The 21,816-nt window shown below is 21.4% G+C and overlaps 5 protein-coding genes and 1 non-coding gene across 6 annotated transcripts; 3 read left to right on the forward strand and 3 right to left on the reverse strand.

Moving 5' to 3' along the window:
• Positions 1–245: 245 nt before the first annotated feature.
• Positions 246–8,441, forward strand: PY17X_1348100 (conserved Plasmodium protein, unknown function; the record flags this gene model as incomplete). Its single annotated transcript, XM_022957229.1, has 4 exons — positions 246–6,449; positions 6,616–7,296; positions 7,537–8,025; positions 8,157–8,441. 4 exons carry the CDS (start codon positions 246–248, stop codon positions 8,439–8,441), a joined length of 7,659 nt encoding a protein of 2,552 aa, XP_022813682.1.
• A 1,428-nt stretch (positions 8,442–9,869) lies between these two features.
• PY17X_1348200 (conserved protein, unknown function) lies at positions 9,870–11,188 on the reverse strand (the record flags this gene model as incomplete). Its single annotated transcript, XM_723031.1, has 3 exons — positions 9,870–10,307; positions 10,487–10,620; positions 10,798–11,188. The coding sequence occupies 3 exons, from the start codon at positions 11,186–11,188 to the stop codon at positions 9,870–9,872; spliced, it is 963 nt and encodes a 320-aa protein (XP_728124.1).
• Positions 11,189–13,682: 2,494 nt separating this feature from the next.
• PY17X_1348300 (conserved protein, unknown function) lies at positions 13,683–14,921 on the reverse strand (the record flags this gene model as incomplete). Its single annotated transcript, XM_724238.2, has 1 exon — positions 13,683–14,921. The coding sequence occupies one exon, from the start codon at positions 14,919–14,921 to the stop codon at positions 13,683–13,685; it is 1,239 nt and encodes a 412-aa protein (XP_729331.2).
• Positions 14,922–16,342: 1,421 nt separating this feature from the next.
• Positions 16,343–18,473, reverse strand: PY17X_1348400 (conserved Plasmodium protein, unknown function; the record flags this gene model as incomplete). The annotated part of the gene is made up of 9 exons (XM_022957231.1): positions 16,343–16,558; positions 16,655–16,705; positions 16,779–16,912; positions 17,004–17,093; positions 17,294–17,383; positions 17,494–17,691; positions 17,818–17,893; positions 18,052–18,303; positions 18,426–18,473. 9 exons carry the CDS (start codon positions 18,471–18,473, stop codon positions 16,343–16,345), a joined length of 1,155 nt encoding a protein of 384 aa, XP_022813683.1.
• Positions 18,474–19,466: 993 nt separating this feature from the next.
• PY17X_1348500 lies at positions 19,467–19,741 on the forward strand. The gene has a single exon (XR_004618872.1). It is a non-coding gene; the product is annotated as a Plasmodium RNA of unknown function RUF1 (non-coding RNA).
• A 1,184-nt stretch (positions 19,742–20,925) lies between these two features.
• On the forward strand, positions 20,926–21,762 carry PY17X_1348600 (transcriptional regulatory protein; the record flags this gene model as incomplete). Its single annotated transcript, XM_724240.1, has 1 exon — positions 20,926–21,762. One exon carries the CDS (start codon positions 20,926–20,928, stop codon positions 21,760–21,762), a length of 837 nt encoding a protein of 278 aa, XP_729333.1.
• Positions 21,763–21,816: the final 54 nt, after the last annotated feature.

Genomic DNA, 21,816 nt, shown 5'->3' on the forward strand with positions numbered 1-21,816 from the left:
TTGTCGAATTAAAAAATTTTACTGATAAAATTGCTACAAAAAGTTAGTAATTTTAAATGGTAAAATTACTAAATAGTAAAGGCAACTATTTGCATCCAAGGTACCTGTTCTGTATGGGCAATATTAAGACACTTTCCGATTTTGTTAAAATGAATAATAGTGAAAAATTTTAATAAAATGTTTCCTTTTTCTTTTCTTTTTTATGGTTTTTTTTCGTAACAAAAAAATCTTAATAATTAAATAAAATGAATATTAATAAATTCAATTCTAACACAAAGATAAAAAAATATGAACTTAAAAGTAATTATAACACATTAAAGACAAACCTAGTTAATAATGACAAAAATTGTCATGATTGTATCCATCCTCATAATAATATAAATGCTAAACATATCGATTTTTATGTTTTTCCCAGTAATGATAATGGTAATATATTAAAATCGTCTAATGGTGTATTATGCACAAATACCTTTCATAAAAACGATAATTTAAAAAATAAAACAATTATAAATGAATTTCAAATTAATGCACATAATTATAATAACAATAATATAAACAATGAAAATGTGCCTAATAATATGCCTTATACACACTGTATGAACAATACTATCGGAATGAATAATTCATACAACACAATACATAATACATTTAACAGAACAAGTAGTTTATCAAACGTCCCTAATAAAAATGTTAACAATAATAATTTATCAAATAGTGTAAATGCTTTTGACAATGTTAATAAAAATGAATACGATATATTTTATAGAAAACAGGCATTGGACATTTTTAGTTGGTCAAATGATGTATTACTCCAAAAAAATTATGTAAACAAGTCCAATTTATGCAACAATTCACAAAGTAATAATATAAATCGTTCAGAATATAAGAAATCAATACATAAAGAAAATTTTTATGATTTAAATAGAATATATAATAGTAACGAAGTTTCAACTTTCAAAATTAATGGGAATAATGAAATACATATGAGACACTCTTATAAACATAATATATATGAAAAAAGCATGAGTAAAGAATATTCCAATATGTCTTTGAATAGTTATAACAATGTAAATTGTAGTACATTTTTACATTTGAAGCAAGGCAATAACAAATCATATTATGATATTGATATTGAAACGTTTATTGGTGAAAATTATGATAGTTATGGAAATTTTAATTACAGTACAAGTAATTTTAATGCCAACTCAAATTTAACAATATCAGAGTTTAGGGGAAAACATGAAAATATTACACACAATTGTGCTAAAAATGGAAATATTGGATATACCGTTATAAAAAATAATAATAATTTTAAACAATACAATAGTTTGGAAGAAAAGCATAATATTTATGAATGTGAACATGAATGGAAACAAGTTTTAAGATTAAAAAATGCCCAAAAAAATAAAAAATGCTCAAATATTCCAAAAAGCGAAAAAAGCAATATAATACCACATACAAAAATGGACAGCAAACAATTAAATTTAAGTAATATGATAAATTATATGAACAGTCAGAAAAATAATACACAAAATAAAGAAATAATACAAAAATGTAATGACCAAGCAATAAATAATAACATTAATTTTATTTATGACCATCAATACAATATTAAGAATAAAAATATAAATATAAATCCCGAAGTAAACATACTTGATTTCGACTATTTTGATAATTTTCATTATTTTTTAAATGAAAAAGCACCGATTAAATTGGACACAAAATTAATAAATGAAAACGATTTAAAAAGTGAAAAAAATGGAAACATATCCAACTATAATAGCTATATTACTATTTATCATAATAATAGTAGTAATAATAACAATTGTGTGTGCAACATTTGCCATAATGAAAATGTTATGAAAAAATGTGTGCAGAATTCTAACAAAAGTAATATGGAAATTAGCAAACAAATATATAATTATAATGACCATCAAAATTGTAAAAACTATAACGTAATGCATTTAAATGAATATACAACACCAAATGATGAACAAAATATAATTTTAAATGAAAGTATGAATTACAATAACAATAATTTAGCTTTAAAAAAAAAATCCATAAATGAGCAATATGCTTATAATAAACGCGATTTTTGTATGAACAGTAATAATTTTAAGGACATTTCAAAAAAAATATATATACCCCCCCCAAAAAATACAGTTTGTTGCCAAAAAGACCTACAAAATAATATATTCACAAAAAATTCAATTTGCAAAAGTAATGATGCATATAATATTAAAAATAGCATAAGCAAAAATATTTATTCTACAAAAAATGTATATAATGATGAAAAATATGTAACTTCAATGAATATATTAAAAAAAACAGCGGTATTTGAGAAAAGCCCATCACATAATATTGTTAATAATGATTACATGAATAAAAATGTAAAGGTTATTTTTCAAAACTATAAAACAACTGAAAATAACTCAAATAATGAAATTATTATGTATGCTAATGAAAAATATGTAAAGGAAATTAATTTCCCTTTACAAAATAAAGGTGATGTTGAAATTACAAAAAAAAACATCAACGATAATTTTATATCGTCGTTAGAAACACATAACCATTTAAAAAACGATTTTAATAAAATAAAATACAATATAGGGGAATTTAGAAATAGCAATGAAGAAGAATTATCTTTCAATATTTCAAAATATTATTTACAAAATAATTATAATAAAATGACGTGTAAGCAACTTAATTTAGTGCAAAGTGAAGTTAACAATATTGAAAAAGGTAGGCACGGTGAAATGTACGAATTATTAGAAATATATGATAAAAACCCAAATATAAATATACCTAAAGAAAATGAAATGGATGAGTTTTTAGAAATATATAATCAAAACAGAAATATGGTTATGTCAAAAGATAACGAAATAGACGAATTTTTAGATATATATGATCAAACTAGAAATATGGATACTTCAAAAGAAAATAAAATTGATGAATTTTTAGAAATATATGATAAAAAAAATGGTTTAAATAGATATACAGAAAGTAAAATGAACGAATTTCTAGATATTCGTGACACGGTTCGAAGTATAGAGGAAGCTGAACAAATCGATAAAGCAAGAAAAAATTTCGAAAATCATGATAAGATAATTGATACTCATGAAACCCTAAGTGTAAATAATTTATCAAGTACGTATGATCATATTAAAGATATAGAAGAAAATAAAGACCAATCAGCATACAAATATAAAAATAATATTGAAGATTTAAACAAAAATGAGTTATTGGAATATTGGGGAAATTATCATTACGATGTTATTAAAAAAGACACACCAAAACATAATAATTCTTTTATTTATGCATCTGGAAAAGAGGCTAAAATAAATAAAGACGTTGTAAAAGAAATGAGAAGTAAGCTATTTAGCGATGACGAGCATGATAGTAATAAGAATGAAAACAAAGGATTTAGCAGCTTTACATATGCATCTGGAAAAGAGGCTAAAATAAATGAAGACGTTGTAAAAGAAATGAGAAGTAAGCTATTTAGCGACGACGAACATGATAGTAATAAGAATGCAAATAATGGGTTTAGTAGCTTTACTTACGCATCTGGGAAGGATGTTAAAATAAATAAAGATATTTTAAAAGAAATGAGAAGTAAGTTATTTAGCGACGACGAGCATGATAGTAATAAAGGCGAAAACAAAACTACGAATGAAAATAAAACCATGAATGAAAATAAAGGATTTAGTAGCTTTACTTACGCATCTGGAAAAGAGGCTAAAATAAATGAAGATGTTGTAAAAGAAATGAGAAGTAAGCTATTTAGCGACGACGAACAGACTAGTAATAAGAATGAACATAAAGGATTTGGCAGTTTTACTTATGCATCTGGAAAAGAAGCTAAAATAAATGAAGATGTTGTAAAAGAAATGAGAAGTAAGCTATTTAGTGACGACGAACAGGCTAGTAATAAGAATGAAAATAATGGGTTTAGTAGCTTTACGTATGCATCTGGAAAAGAAGCTAAAATAAATGAAGACGTTGTAAAAGAAATGAGAAGTAAGCTATTTAGCGACGACGAACATGATAGTAATAAGAATGCAAACAAAGGATTTAGCAGCTTTACTTACGCATCTGGAAAAGAGGCTAAAATAAATGAAGACGTTGTAAAAGAAATGAGAAGTAAGCTATTCAATGATGATGAATATAATAATTATCCAGACGAAATGAAAAATGAAAAAAATAGCTATTTTGAAAACGAGGGCGCTGATATAAAAAAGCAAAACACGTTATTAGAAGGTAGATCATCATCAGGAAATAGTTTAGAAATTGAATCATATGCAAAAGGAAAAGAAGGGTTAAAAGAAGTAAAACAAAACAAATCAACTAATAATAAAAAAGGAATACGTGTAAAAAGGATGAAAGTAAAAAGTGAAGAAAATTTATCTTGTGGTGAATCATATTCGCCTCAAAAAAAAAAAAAAAAAATTAAAAGTAATAATAATAGAACGAATGGAGATTTAGAATCAAATAAAAATAGTAATGATGAAATGTTTGTGGAAATAACACCATACAAATCCGAAGGGTTTGATGAAATTATGGAAAAAGAGAAAGGTACAAATTATATATGTTCAAGTTATTATGATATGGTCCAAATTAAAGATACACCGAAAAAAATGAGTTCCAATTTAAAAAGTAAAAATAATTTTATTAATCCAAGAAAGCAAAACGTAAATAATGAAATTGAAGAAAAACAGACACTACATAATATTAGTAGTAATAATAAAGAAAATTCAAAACTTGATTTAAACATAAATTTGAAAGATAGTTTGGGATTAATAAAAAAGACACTAACTAATTTATCAGAAAAAAAGAGATTAAAAGATACTAACTTTTTTACAAATTTTCTTATATTTATAAATGAAGAGAATAAAAAAAAACCTTATGAATTTAATTGGTTTAATAATGATTACATATATTTTCTAAAAAATGCAAATCAAAAAGAATATTATGTATCTAATATTAATGTAATGTATGAATTGTTCATATTAGTAACAAAAGAGTTGAACATATTTTATATATATGATTTTCCGTGGTTTTTAAAAAAATATAATTTAATAACCATGTCATTAGTTCGTAAATATAAAAAGGAGTTAAAAGAAAAATATAAATGTTTAAAATATATGATGACTATGTTTAAAAGTCCTAGAAGTGATTTTAATAAATTTGTAGATAATAAAGAATATTTGAATCCACCTGTCCGTGATTCTTTTAATGATCGAAATGGAATTTTAGAAAACGAGGCAGAAAATGTAAATAGTATAATTATAAAAACTGAAAGAGAAAAAAGTTCAATATATAATAAATTCGAAAAAGAAAACGACAACCATCTATTAGATAAAATACGTAATAATTATGCCCATATATCAAACTTCAATTTAATGGATAACGTTAATTATTATGGTAACAATGCTTATTATACAACTCTGTATAAAAAGCAAGCAAATATTTTCAAAAATAACGCATCTTATAATAATAATTTTTTTGAAGAATACAATATTAATAAGTCATATATGTATGAAAATTATACGAATAAATGCGGTAATAATATTGGTTGTATAATTCCTTACAATTCCTTAAATTTGGATATAACCATGATAAATTGTATAGACCAAGTACCGCCACCTTCACCCATTGAATTTATATATAAATTATTGAAAAAGTACATAGAAGAACAGAAAAATAAAAAGAGTGTTTTACAACTAATACAAGAAAACACAATTTCATATAAAGTGCCAATAAATTTACGAGTTGAAAAAATTATTAAAAAAGAAGAAAAGTACATAGTAATTTTAAGTGATAATTTTGATTATATTTATTGTATAATAAAGGATACATATTTAGTGGAGCTATTAATATGTGGTAAAATTAAAGAGGGTTATACTTTAAAAATTAATTCTTTAGATGTATATAATGATAATAATGTTATTCCCCATGAAGAAAACCCTAATAGTTATTTGAGGGGAATAAACTTTAGTTTATCAAGTAATAATTTAATATGTATAGACAAGGAAAATAAATTGAAAATTGGATTATCAAAATATAAATCTAAAAGAATACGAAGTATTAAAGATTTTGAAAATGGGTGTTTTTTTATAGATGTAGTAATTATAAGTAAAAGTGATTTTTCATATGGATTTTATGACCAAACAAAAAAACAATACTATATTTTAAATAGTGAAATTTATGAAAAAACTGTATATGATTTAAAAAATGAAATGACAAAACTTATGCATGATGAAAATTATCATGAAAATAGTAAATATATCAAATTAAAAAATGATTTATATATGTTTCTCGAGGCAATAACTTTATGTACAATTCAGGCTATTGATTTTGCTTCTTCAGAAAAAATAAAAGAAACAGATTTGTTGGATGATAAATTGGAGAAAATCATAAATTCCTTATGTCAAATTAAGCTGATTAAAGTAGGGTTTTAAAAAGTTGTAAACTCCTTCGTTGCATATTTGTTTCAGTTTGTTATATATCGATATACGTTCGCAAGTAAATAATTTGTAATTCATAATTTATAATTCATAATTTGTAATTTTCGTTTTTTTTTTTCTTTTTTTTCTCTCTTTATATACCGTTCAGATTGATAAAGAAACATATGAAAATATGAGAAAAGGAAGTAGAGTTCAACTTTTTAACACTTACATTCAAAAATCTAATAGAAACAATAAATTCGTGGCATCATTAGAAGATCACATTTTAGACGATTTAATATATTCTTCAGCTCAAAAAAAAGGAGGTTATAATAACATAAAATGGATAGGAAATTATGATTTATTTAAATCTCATTTTTTAAAAGAAAATATTGATAAGAGTAATACTCATTATTGCAATGATTATGATAATTATTTAAAACTTTTCAAAAGCTATGATTTAAAAAATAAATCTTATACACCTATTGTATTTCAAGCTACAAATTCAACATATATAAATGTGGATACAAAAGATAAAAGTCGATTGATTGATGAGCTTCACAATATATTAACTATAAATAATAAAGAAAATATTGATAGCAATAAAATAACTAAGTTAGACAATGAAGAAAAAATCGCATGTGAATCAAAAAAGTTAAACAAAATATACCCATCTTTTATTTATACAAACATATTTAAAATTCCAATATTGTCAAAAATACATATGAATGTTCTTAAAATGTATATAAATCTAAACGAAAATTATAAAAATGTATATTTTGATTTGATTCCTGGAAATTTATATAATGTATCTGGGATGATTATTCATTACACTGATATAGAAATTAAGGTATAAAATGTAGTGAATAACAAAATTATGTTTTATTTTATTAATATTATTTTTTTTTAAAATGAAAAAGTTGCATTAATGGAACAATTATATTCAATGATTTAAATGACACACCTTTTCAATTACATTTATATTTATACATATGTATATATAATATCCATTTTATCAGTTTATATATTCTCATAAGTTTTATGAATATATTTTTTTTTGTATTTTCGTTTTTTTTTTTTTTTTTTTTAGGAATTGATAGATTACAAATGTCCTGAATATAAAAAAAATATGATGTGGTATAAAATATTTTTATTAACATCAAATGGATATTTATGCTGCATAAATATTTCAATGTTGGCTCCAAATTTTATAATTTCGTCATACAAAAAAGATTTTGAATGTAAAGAAAGAGAGATAATAAAAAGAATGATTCATGTTGAAGATTGTATGAGAATAAAAGAAAATAAAAACAATCAAGTTCAAAATTGTGATAATGAAGACAATCATGTTAGTATCAGTGAAAATATTAATATAAACAAAAATAATAATTATAATGATAAATATAATAATTTATTTAATTATTTATATAAATGTGAACGAACAAATACAAACGAAAGTATACAAAAGGAAAGTACATTTTTAAATGATTTAGACATTTTTATATATTTTAACGATCTGGAATTTATAAATTATGATCAAAAGCATGACATATTTAATTTTCGATCCTATTATCATCCAGTAATAAATATTTATCTTATAATTTTCTCTGCTATTGTATATGTATATACTTAACTGTTTGTCGTTGTGTTATATACTATTTACTTATCACCTTTCTCATATTTTTACTTTTTTTTTTTTTTTTTTCACAGAATTTTAAATCTATAAGAACATACCCAAAGGAATTTGACCATATCAAATGGAGTATTACACGATTGGTTGATGAAAATTATATTACGTATGAAAAAAATAAACTTGTATTAAAATTAAGAGACGATTTCCAAATAAAAATAGATAAAGAAAATGTTCAATATATATATTTTTGGTGCTCTCTAATTTATTCAAAATGTAAATCTATTGAATTAACTGGAGACTCTTCTAAAAATAGCATTTTATCGAAATTTTTAAAAAATATGTGCAACTTATATGCCAAATGATATCGTTAATGTTATTTCACCTAATTATCTATATTATACTCCTTTAATTTTATTCGTTAAATTATATTTTCCCCTCATTTATTATGTTTTGTTTGTTTTTTTTCACATGTTTGTATATATATATATATATGTACACACACTTTTTCTAAATGCGAGTTTGTTAACTTATTTTGATTACCTGTGGTGCCACCACTAACTATATTTGTATATGCCAATAATTTTAAATTACAAATATACAAAATTATATGTACTATTCAAAATTTTATGAACACATATAAACATGTTTAGCTACATGTTCAACACATATATATAATATGCTCACCATGTTATAAAAAAATATATATATTGTTACTAAAACATATGAATGGAAACTTTTTGACGTTGTACATTTTTAACAAGGTTGGCTTGTTCTTTTTTGATGTTTTAATATTAGCAAGTTTTAAGAATAATATCGTTTTTTTTAACACCCTATTATTTATTTTATTTTATTTTAATTTATTTTATTTTATTTTTTTATTGTACGAATTATGTTACAGTTTTAGTGGCGATGAAATATGAAGACTTAACAAACATATATAGATTACAACATTTAAGTGTTTAAAAAAATAATAAAAAATACATATATGCATTTTATTTTAACATAATAATATAAATAAAAATATATAAATATTATTTTTTATGTCTAAACATTCGAAAAATATATATCATAACAATGCTTACATTAGTGTATAATATATTTTTCTTTTTTCTTTATGATATTAATGAATGTTATAAAAGTTGATTTGTATCAAATGTTTAAAAATTTGTATATTATATTCACGTTAATATATATACAGAAAGAAAGCTTTATATAATTGTAAAAGGTATGATTACATATATACTTATGCATGTGCTTGCATACAATAATTTTCCACTTTAAACATTAAGAACTATCAACAAGTTATACAAAAAATAAGAAAATAAATATAGTATAAATAAATATGGAAAAAAAAAAAAACAAATAATACAACATATTTGTCCACTATACTAATATGAAGTTTCATGTTAAGATGCATGATAAAAATACATAATATATAGAAAACTCTTTGGACAATCTATGTTTTTAATATATATACATATATTATATAATGTATATTTTTTTTTAATTTAAAAATAATTTAACACGGAAAAATTTTTATTAAAAATGTATTTTGAAATAATGTAATTATTTCATAATATATTTTATTATTATTATTATTATATATTTTTTTGTTTATTATTATGTGTGTATATAGATTTGTGCGATCTGCTCTTTACCTCTATATACAAATATATAGTTAACATATTTGTTGGCAAAATATAAAAATATTAATAAAATTGATTTTAAATGTATGAGATAAATAAATTATGTTGACATATGCTTATGCATTTTGTTAAAATAAAAAAGTTTTAATTTTCTTCGCCATCTGAAAGTTCAATATCACTGCAAATATCTTTATCATTGTTTTTGTTGTTAACTTTTCTTATTTGCCAATTCCATGATTCAATACCTTCTCCAGCTCTTTTATTTTTTAAACTTATATAATCTTTATCATCATGTAATTTTGCTAATTCACTATATGTGAAAGTTTTATCGTCGTATTCTTCCATTGTCATTCTGTTTGTAACATATATTATCGAACCTTTTTCTAAATTATCTTTTACCATTTTCATAGTCATAATACTATGCATTATATGTAATATAAATGTTGCAGTGAAAAATAAAAGAATTAAAACAATAAATAAAACTGAAAATTCTGTGTTTAACTCCTTTAACGATTCTACATATGGTTTTGTTATTGTGGACTTATCTTTTAGTAAATCTAAAAATATATCAATTTTTGTATTCTGAAATAAAAAGAAATTTGTTAAAAAAAAAAATTATAAATAATGTGATAATATAAAGGAAAATTATATGAAAAAAAAATAACGTGTGTAAATAGCCAAACGTTTTTGAATTTTATAAATATATTACACTAGAAATATTTATGTGCATATAAAGAAAAATATGTATATTCTTCCCTTACCGTTATTGTTACTGTATTCATTAAATTTGAAAATATGGGCACACTTTTTATTAAGTCAACATATTTTAGCTTTAGTGTGCTAATTGTTTTTATTATTATATGATCTTCATTTAGGTGCATGTGTAATAATATTACTGAACAAAAAAAAAAGTGTGTAAATATGAATATACAGAAAAATATATATATATATGTGTGTGTGTATTAATATATAAAATTTACTTAAGATAAAATAAAATGTAACATATTCTTATAAAACCCATAAAATAATTGCACACACAAATGTATAAACATAAAATCATATAAATACTTACCTACTGCTATTATTATATATAACACAGCTATAATATTCGATATAATACTTGTTTCTTGATTTTCATTGTTATTTGCCATTTGGAATTCGTCTTTTATATTTGATTCATATGTTTCATATATTTGTGGAATATTTGAATAATATATATTTCTTTCTTTAATTTCATCTGATTTATTTTTATTATTAATTTTCTTTAATTTTTCATTTGTCTTTTCAGTGATTTTTTTATTACTATTGTCATCATAAGATTCGTTATTTGACGTTGAATCATCGCTTAAGTTTTCAATAGTTTCCATAAGTTCAACTTCAGTTACATTTTTTTTAATTTTATAATTTTCCTTAAAAAAGGTTGAATTTAATTCATTTATGTGCATTTTATTTTTTACTGCCATTTTCCAAAAAAAAAAAAAAAATTAAGAAATATCATAAAACGTGTGAAAAATGGAAAAAAGGTGTAAAAATTTAATAAATAATAATATACCAAAAAAAATTGAAATTTTTCAATTTATTGAAATATATTAAAATTAAATATTAAGTTTATATATAATTCATAAAAATATGTATAATAAAAAAACTTTTTATGGAAAATAAATATATAATAAAATGGTTAATGTGTAGACAATAATTTAATATATGTGTAACCATTATAAATATATTATATATAAATAAATATATTATTATATAGCTTATAAGGAAACATTATATAAGAAAAAAAAAAAAAAATTTAATAAAAATAGAAATATTGGCAACTTTTTGTAACACGATTTTGAAATTTAATAGCTTGAGCTGAATTTTCCACAATATATGTGTAATTTGATAGTATACACTGTTTCATATAGTTGCAATGTATATAAATACAAGGGCATTTTTTTTGTTCGGTTCTTGATCTGTTACTAGTTCTTTTTTTTTTTTTTTTTTTTTTTTTGTTAATTTGATTTTTATATTTACAAAACAATAACAAACAAATACAGAATTTTCTTAATGAAATAAACAAATATTTATGTTAATACAAATTTTATCTCATCACAATCTAATTAAATTTGTACAATTATTTTATTTTTAAGAAAAACAGGATATAATAAATATTATTTTTTTTTTTTGTGTGTTTACTATTTTGTAAATTATTTTTATTTTATTATTTATTTATTTTTTTTTTTTTTTATCTTTTATATATTTATAATATATTTTTTGTTCTAATACCATTTCTTCCATAACTCTACTACAAGTTGCCACCTCGAACAAAATTGCGATTTTATGTTTTTTTTGTTTTTGATAAAAGGGAGATGGAGTTAATTGTTCTTATGTTAATTCGATAAAAATTAATTAAACTTTTGTATACATATAATAAATGAAAATAAAAAGTTTATGAAAAATATTTAAAGTGATTGTTCGTTTCTTTATCCTCTTGTCAAATTTTCTTAAATATTTATATCTACAAATATAAAAATACAAAAATAGGCACTAAAATTAAGAAATAAAAATTGAGGAATAAAAATTGAGGAATAAAAATTGAGGAATAAAAATTGAGGAATAAAAATTAAGAAATAAAAACTGAGAAATAAAAATTGAGAAATAAAAATTGAGAAATAAAAATTAAGAAATTGTAACTATATACAATTTTTTTCTTTTCAAAATGTGTAACATGGTGACTCTTTGTAGTTATAAAAAAAAAAAACTTTTATTATGAACTTGTGGATACATATATATACAAAATTAAAGCAGAACCATATGCTTTCCTATTATGTACAATATCATTTTGTATACTTCCATATGTATATGTATACATATATATGTTTATTTATTTATTTAATAAAAATATTTTGGGCGAACTGTTGTTCTACCCATAATGGTAGCATGCACACGCATAAAATAAAAATATATAATAGTGATGATAATAGTGATGATAATAATGATGACAATAATGATGATAATAATTATGATAATACAAAATTAAAAATTAAATAATGAAACGAAATAAATCATAGATAAAAACGACGAGAAATGGTAAAGGATATGAGAAAATTGTAATAATATAAATTTCGAATGAAACCATAACGATGTATTTATCAACTTGTAATATTTTCTTCGAACTTTTATTACTCATAAAATTTGGTGTTATATTTAATTTCATATTAATAATATTTCAAATTTATATATATATATATATATAGGAGAATATCCATATATATTTATATTCACCAAGTGCTGAAAATAAGCACCTTTCCCATGCATTTGTAACCCTTATAATTTGAAATAAATTGATCAACATATCTTAGTTTTGCTATTTTAATGTCCCCTTTATTTCTACATTATTTATTATATTTTAATTTTTTGTTAATATACTTTTTTATTATTTTTTAAATAATATTTATAATGTTTTATTTGTTTGGAAATAACATACACAAATATATTTATAATTTAATTTACATTAAAAAAAACACGTATTTAAATTTTATATTTTATTTATATATACAAGCTTGTATATATATATATATATATATACATACTTAAATATACGCATGTATAAAATACATATATTGTACTCATTTTGAAAAAATATATATATGACATAAAAAAAGAAAATAGACAAAATCAAAAAGTATTCGAAGCTTATGTAATGTTTAAAAAAAATATTTGCATATATAAATTTAGGATTTTAAAAGGAATACAAAAAATATTACAATTTTTAAAAATTACATTAATTATATGGGATTGCATTTTTTTAATTATTTTGTGAATATTTTGCAAAAAGTATATAAAATAATACACATAAAACTATACCCGTATGTGTAATTCCATGATATTTTGTTTCATCAACTTGTTTCCACCCGTTTTAAACACACACACACACACGCACACACATATATATATTATATGTACAAAAGATTAGCCATGTTTTATTCTACTTCCCCTTTTTATCCTGATAACTTTGGCTATATATGGTGTTATTATAACTGTTATAACTATTCTAAGAGGCTCAGTGATTTTTGATGCTATATATGCAAATATAAGCTCTCCCCACAAAGAGTCAATTTTTTTATGTAAATTGTCATCAATGTATTTATTCAAATGCATTTTTTCTGATAAGTATTTTAAATCTGATAATGATATGTATTTAAAATGCACAAAAAAATAAGAGGCACAAAATGTTATTAGGAAAACACAAAAATATGTTCCCAAACCAACATAACCATATTTTTTAAAAAAGTTTTTAATATTTGAATGAGCTATTTTTGATTTATTAATAAGCTTTTCTTGTGATTGTAATAATTTTTCTTTTCTTAATTTATATTTTTTTTTTTCTTCATAATATATGTCCATAAAAGATTTATTACTATTTCTTCTTAGAAATATAGATATTTTTTTTTTTGTATTCATTATTGCTTTTCTATATATTTCCTCACTTGAATTATGCTTTAAACTATCTGATTTCATTTTATATTTTTTTAAAATATTTATAAAAAGTTTTTTTTCCATTTCTATTCTTTTTACAATTATTTTATAGCTATGCTTACTTTTGAAATTAATTAACATTTCTTTTATTTTTTTTGTAATTAATATAGAATGAACATTTTTCAAATAACTTTTCCCTCTCCCCCAAATATTATTTTTATTATGAGTTTTGTTTATTCTTGATATTTGGTTGTTATTATTATTTAGTGTGTTATTATGATTATTGATATAATTTTTATCAACATAGCTTGTTTGTTCATTTTTTTTTTTTTTTTTTGTTTCGTCTTTTTCGCTTGTCCATTTTTCATTTGAGCCTAAGTCCCCATCATTATGATTATGCTTTCTCGAAATAGAATGAAAATTTTCTAAACATTTTAAATAGTTATTTTTATTATATGATGATATATATTTATTGATAATAACATTTTTAAATATATTATTGTTTCTATTTTTTAGTTCCACATTTACAAAATGGGTAGTATAAATATCATTATTATTACTATTTATACATTCTACATAAAATTTTTTAGGATATATAATTCTATTTACAGGATATCCATTATCTTTAAAAACTGTATCATTTAAATATCGAAAGTTAGTATTTATTTGTTTTATCTTATTATTTTCTGTAAATATTCCAAAGTGTGAGATTCTTCTGATATTTTTGAACATCCTTTGGTTCTTTTAAAAATATGTACATGACCCCAAATAATCATAATATATATATATACACACACTTTATTTTAGCATATATTTATAAATATCCAATGCTTGTTATTTTCTCTTCGTTTTATTTTATGCAAAGGTATTTGCATGCTTGATAATAGCTATACATATATGTATATTATGCGTTTATGTAATAATAATTATAAATATTATGTATATTATATTGGGGCATATATATGTGATTGTATATAAAAACCCTTAAATGATGATATACGGCTTATATATTTAATATTCGTTGTCGCTATAATCTCTATATAATAAAAATAATTTATTAGGAATTATTCACAAAAATAATTTTTTTAAAGTGTATATTTTTTTTTAAAGCAAAATGGAAAAAATTAAAATAAAAAAAGGAAAAATAAGTCAATGAAATAATCAAACCAAATAATACAATAACGATAAAATTATAGGAGTGTTAATATGCTATAACATACTTATATATTTTATTTTTTTTCTGAATTTTGCAATTTTTCTAGTAGCAAAAATATAATCAAAATAATCAAAATAATCAAAATAATAAAATAATAAAATAATAAAAATAATAAAAAATAAAACTTTTTATATCTTAATGGAATATGCCTTTTTTGTTCTCTACAAAATTTTTGTAGTTTAAGTTGCTATACCTCCGAATTTATACTTTGACATCAACATTGTATATATATACATATTATATATTTATTATCCAGCACGTTTCCATTTTTTTTTTTTTACATAATAAATAAAATTGAAGATATAAATAATATGAATTTTAATTTATATATTTTATATCACACACAAAATTGAGGAATCCCCCTTCAGTTGCATTATTAAGAAATAAATTATAAACACAAAAACAAAAATGAAAAAAATAGACCATCCACAATAAAAAAAAAAAATAAAAAGCTAAAATGACTAAAAATAAAATAATTTTATATGTATAAGACGTATTATATTGTTTATGATATCATAATTTTAAAAAAATGCCAACGAATTTGTGCAACAATTTGAAAGTGATAAAAAGGGCTACACGTATATAATTTTTTTATTACATATAAATAAAAGCTGTTTGTAATAATCCATAGAAGATTTTTAAAATATATTTTACAATATTTTTCTTTTTTATTTTTATACTATTTTATCATACATAAATATGTACATAACGCATGTATACAATCTTGAGAATGCTCACGTTTTGGCCTTTCTTTCAAACAGTCACACATTTTAAACAAATATTTTCATTGCATTAAGAAAAAAACATATGCATTTTAAAAATAGGCTGTTATGCGCACAAATTTGAACTCACACACACACACATATATATATATATATATATATGTAGAAATAATAATATTTCCATAAATCTTAATATATCATTACTATTCCTATTTCTAAGCACCTTTGAATAGACTCATTGAAAGGGGTAACTCAATTTTAAACCATTTGGAATACGAGCTATTTTTAATTGCTGAAAGTTCAACTTGTTGTTTATGTAATTCGTTAAAAGTTTTTTGGGTATTTTGTCTTTTTTTATCACAAAGGAATGTTTCTATAACAATTAACTGATTTAGGAATATTTTCCACTCGCAATTTTTTAAGGATATCATCTAAATAAGTATGTGTATGTATTTTGAAATATGAACATATATTTTATTAAAAATAATAAGGAAAATTTTTTTTTTTCTTTCTTGTTATGACTATACCAAATCTTGGAGACTCTCGAACCATTTTTCATTTACAAATGAAATGCATTTCTACACAAAAATAAAAATATGAGTAAAAATACGAGAAAATATGAGTAAAAATAAAAATGTTATAATGACATACCTCATTATATTTATGTTCTGATAAATTAATTATTGCATATTGGATTATTTCGATTAAAACAACAACGTTATCAACTTGAAAAAATCCTAAATTTGTGTAATTTTTTTTTATTATATTGGCTGTATATATTATACCTATTAATGCACACATAAAAAGTTAATATAACAATGTATTTATATCCATATAAAAAATATATGCATTTATTTATTCTTTTGATTATATTACACTGCTCATTTCTTTTTGCACTTTTTTCAATTATTATTTTTACAAGATCCACAAAAGCTTGTCTGGAAACCCAGGTAGCCATATCATCAGCTTATTAAAAAAAAAATATATAATAAATAAAATTAAAAACAAAAAATGTTCAAAATTCAAGATAAAATATCTCTTAAATTTTTTTGTTTTTATAACACTATTAAATATATTTATTGCAAATATGAAATATATTTTCTCTTTTCATTAACCAAAATTACAATAACTTGTTATGCATACTTATATGAACTAGGAATATTTACCATTGGGCTTGAAATTAAAAATTTTTTCCAGTATTGTAGTTAGACAATTTTTAAATAAATTTTCGAAATCTTCGCATTCTTCGATTTGGTCTATAAAAAAGTGGAATAAAATGAAGAAAAAATGGAATAAAATAAAGAGAAAATGCACTTTTTTATCACACACGCATACATCTTTGTTTCTTCCTCTCTTCCTCTCTTACTAAAAAAACTGCTAACTTGGGAAATTATCTCTTTGTCAAATAAGCTATTATTGTCATTATTTTGTGTGAACATAATTATAGGGTTTGTACAACAAATTATAAGTTTATCACTAAATATTTTCACCATTTTGTGAAGTATAGAATTTTCTTTGTCTTCATGCATATCATTGTTATTTAATTTTAGATGAAATTTTATTTCTGTATAAAGAAAAATTTGTATGTAAATTGAAAAAAAGAAAAAAATATATATATATATTAATATCAATATGAACATTTAAACTAAATAAATAAAAATAAATGTGTAGATAAAAGTAAGACTCTTACTATTGTTGAAAGTGTTCATGAAGGATACTAAAAGCTCATATTCGATATTTTCATAATTTAAATTGTTTATTTTACACTGAATGAGAATGTTTTAAAAATGTAAAATAAAGAGACATTAAATTATATATAAATAAACAAGTACATATATCCATAAAAACACAAATGAAGAAAAAAAAGTTAAAAATGTGACATTGAAAAAATTTTCATGAAAAGTTTAATTTTATTTAAATAAACCGTTTTTGAATATCTCATTGAAAAATCTTGGAGATTAAAAAAATGTATATTTTTATTTTCTGGGTTTAAATTATTTTTATCATCCAGACTTATAATATCCTTATTTCCTAGTTCAGATTCCTCATAGTTTTCATTACAACAATGTATGCTATCTTTATCGTTCGTTTCTACATCATTAAGAAGATTTGTATTTTTTTCATTTATAATATTTTTCCTTTCTGATAAAACCTTTTGTGCCTTTTCTAAAATCGTCTACATATAAAATTTGAACATATGATTTGTATGCAACAATGAAATACTAAAACTTTTACAAATAAAAATATAATGAATATATTTTTTTGAATTTTTATGTTTAAATTTAATTATTTTTTAACCTTTTTCAATTCTCTGTTTGTTAGTGCTTTTAAAATGTCTTCATTCATTTTTTTTGTTGTAACAAAATGAAAAAAAATAATTTATGTATTTTTTTTTTTGATAAGAATGATATATAATTTTCGTCATTTTCCGGAAATTTACATTTTATCATTAAAATATGTAAACATAGACGTCTATAATATATAGAGCATACGCCTTGGAAAATTGTCTGTAAGCATGTGATATGATCTAATTTTCCGTATATAGAATATGTTATAAATAAATAAAAAAAATATATATATATTCTACTAATAAAAAAAAATAATGGTGCTTTAAAAAATAGGTAACATAAATTATATGCATAGGAGTAACGTCTTTTAAAAATAAATAAAAAGTATATTATGACTATTTATGATGCCCATACAAATTTATGTTTTTTTTCTGTGCAATAATAAAGTAAAGAAAATGGATACATATAATATTGAAATTTCCTGAAATTGATTCATAAAAATTATAAAAAATAAATTATAAAAATTAAAAGTTTATTTTATTGTGTTTTATACAATTTCTTATAACTCCCCCCCAAAATAATAAATTATACATTCATAACGAGTGGTACAATATCTATGTTGAAAAAAATACCTAATGAATAATGCATGCATTCAAAGTTTAGCATGTCATATGTTTGTATATATGCGCATATATTATTATAAATTATCAAAATTTATTTTTTCAACTTTTAATAAATAAATAAAAAATTAAAAATATAGTATTTTTCAGTATAGGCGAAAAAATGTAACATTAAAGATCTTAATTTTAATGAAAAAGAAAAAAAATATAAAATTAAATAGGTAAAAGGAATAATATGTATTTATATATGTATTTTTTCATATGCAAAATTATATATATATATGTATATTATATTGTCAAGGGCCATATTATATATGTAAAAAAATTAATAATGAAGCAATTATTTCCAAATGCAAAATATTTATTTTAAAACATAGAAATATTTTGTATAAATTATGTGTATATACATTATTATATACATAAAATGGAAATCTGGTTAAAATACACTCAACGATTTAATTTTGTTAACTCACATTATATCGTTATTTATTTTTAACCTAAAAAAATCGTTCTTGAATAAACTATTATAGGAATAGTTATCCCTGTTGTTTATCTTTTGGTAGGCTACAAGGGTAATTATTACTATAGTAGTAATTGTTCTTGGAAGAGCCATTCCATATTCCCAACGTTTTCAACGCCAGTAAGGCAGCTTCTCGTTAAGTAGTGTTGAATTTGTTGAATAAACGGATTGGTACACAACCACCAAAAAATATGCATTACTATATTGTTATATATATATGCTATATTCATTGAAAAAAAAGCTTTATAATATTTTATGGTTTTTTATGAAAACACAAAATTCAAGCTAGCTAATTATACGAACATTTGGTTTAATGAGCTAAAAAAAAATTAATTTGTGTGCATATTTTATTATTGGAGGTCATTGTACATTTACATTTTTCAATTTTCTTACCTATTGAATATATATCAAAAACGTAAAAATGTCTTTTTCCATTCCATAAAAAGTATGTATAAAGTATAAGGTGTTTAAGATTTTTACGTTTTTTTTTTTATATTTAGCTAAAATAATAGCATTAAATAATTATAGTGTACTTTTTTAATTTTTTCCTGGCTGTTCATAATATTTTATTAATCCAATAATTATTTCTTTTTGGCTATAAAAAAAAAAATGGACAAAAAAATTATGGGGAAAATAATATATGATAATTGTTTTATTTCCTTTTTAAAAAAATATATATTTTTTCTAAATAAATAAATGATAATTGTATGTGTAGGAATAAATTAAAATTTCAATAGACTTTTTCCATGTTTTGGTCTTATTAAATATACTTACATTTTTCAATGCAACTATAATAATAATTATTATTATTTTATTAGCATTTAAAAAATTATTTATCTTTTTAATATTAATTTAAGAAAAAAATATACATTTTTAGTGTTAATAACGATATATAAGCTTATTCAATAAAATTTTATAAATTAAAACTTTTATACATAACAAACAAATACATGATGAGTACCTTCCCTTTTAAATGTAGATTTTTTTTAAATTAATAATAAAAATTAAATTGTTCATCAATAATATATTTTTTATTAAGTTCATTATAAACTTAAGGCTGTTAATAAAATTTTAAAACTTCTCATTTTTAATGAAATATTATCGTATGATGTTTTTTTTTGAAAAATGTAAATGTGTTTGTTATTAAGGATGAATACAATGCTATCTAAATTTTGAAGTAACAATGCATATTGTACATAATAAATATGAATATATAGATAAATAAATACACACGAATATTTCCCTTAATTTATAACGATAACAAATTCTTATTGATACAACCGTAAATAACATTAACTCATAAATATTATGTATATAGTTAAAAGAGTCATGTTCTCAATATATTAACCCATAATATTGTATTATTATTAATGGAAGATATATTTGGAATGTTTGAAGAAAACGAAATGGGAAATTTAATGATATATGCCATGAAGAAGGATACGGAAGATATTACAATGGAGAAACTTGCTGAAATAATAAAAAGAAGCAAGTATATAGTTGCCTTGACAGGATCTGGAACATCAGCAGAAAGTAACATACCAAGCTTTCGAGGATCAAATGATTCTATATGGAGTAAATATGATCCAAAAATATATGGAACTATTTGGGGATTTTGGAAATATCCAGAAAAGATATGGGAAGTAATAAAAGACATATCATCGGATTATGAAATAGGATTAAATCCTGGACATGTAGCTTTATCAAAATTAGAAAATTTAGGATATTTAAAATCTATAATTACACAAAATATTGATGGGTTACATGAAGAAAGTGGAAATACAAAAGTAATTCCTTTGCATGGTAATGTTTTCGAAGCTTTATGTTGTACATGTAATAAAATAGTACAATTAAATAAAATAATGTTACAAAAAACATCGCATTTTATGCATCAACTTCCACCTGAATGTCCATGTGGTGGAATATTTAAACCAAACATTGTTTTATTTGGAGAAGTTATATCAAAAGATTTATTAAAAGAAGCTGAAGATGAAATAACAAAATGCGATTTGCTATTAGTTATCGGAACATCTTCCACTGTATCAACAGCTACTAATTTATGTTATTTTGCCAGCAAAAAAAAAAAAAAAATTGTTGAAATAAATATAGAAAAGACGTATATAACGAATAAAATGGCTGATTATCACATACTCGCAAAGTTTAGTGAATTAGCCAATTTGATCGAAATATTAAAAGAGGAAAAATAATAGCACATGCATATTTGTGAGTATACACAATAAGATTTATTATTCAAAATTTTG

This window comes from Plasmodium yoelii, assembly GCF_900002385.2.
Source record: "Plasmodium yoelii strain 17X genome assembly, chromosome: 13".
NCBI lineage: Eukaryota > Apicomplexa > Aconoidasida > Haemosporida > Plasmodiidae > Plasmodium > Plasmodium yoelii.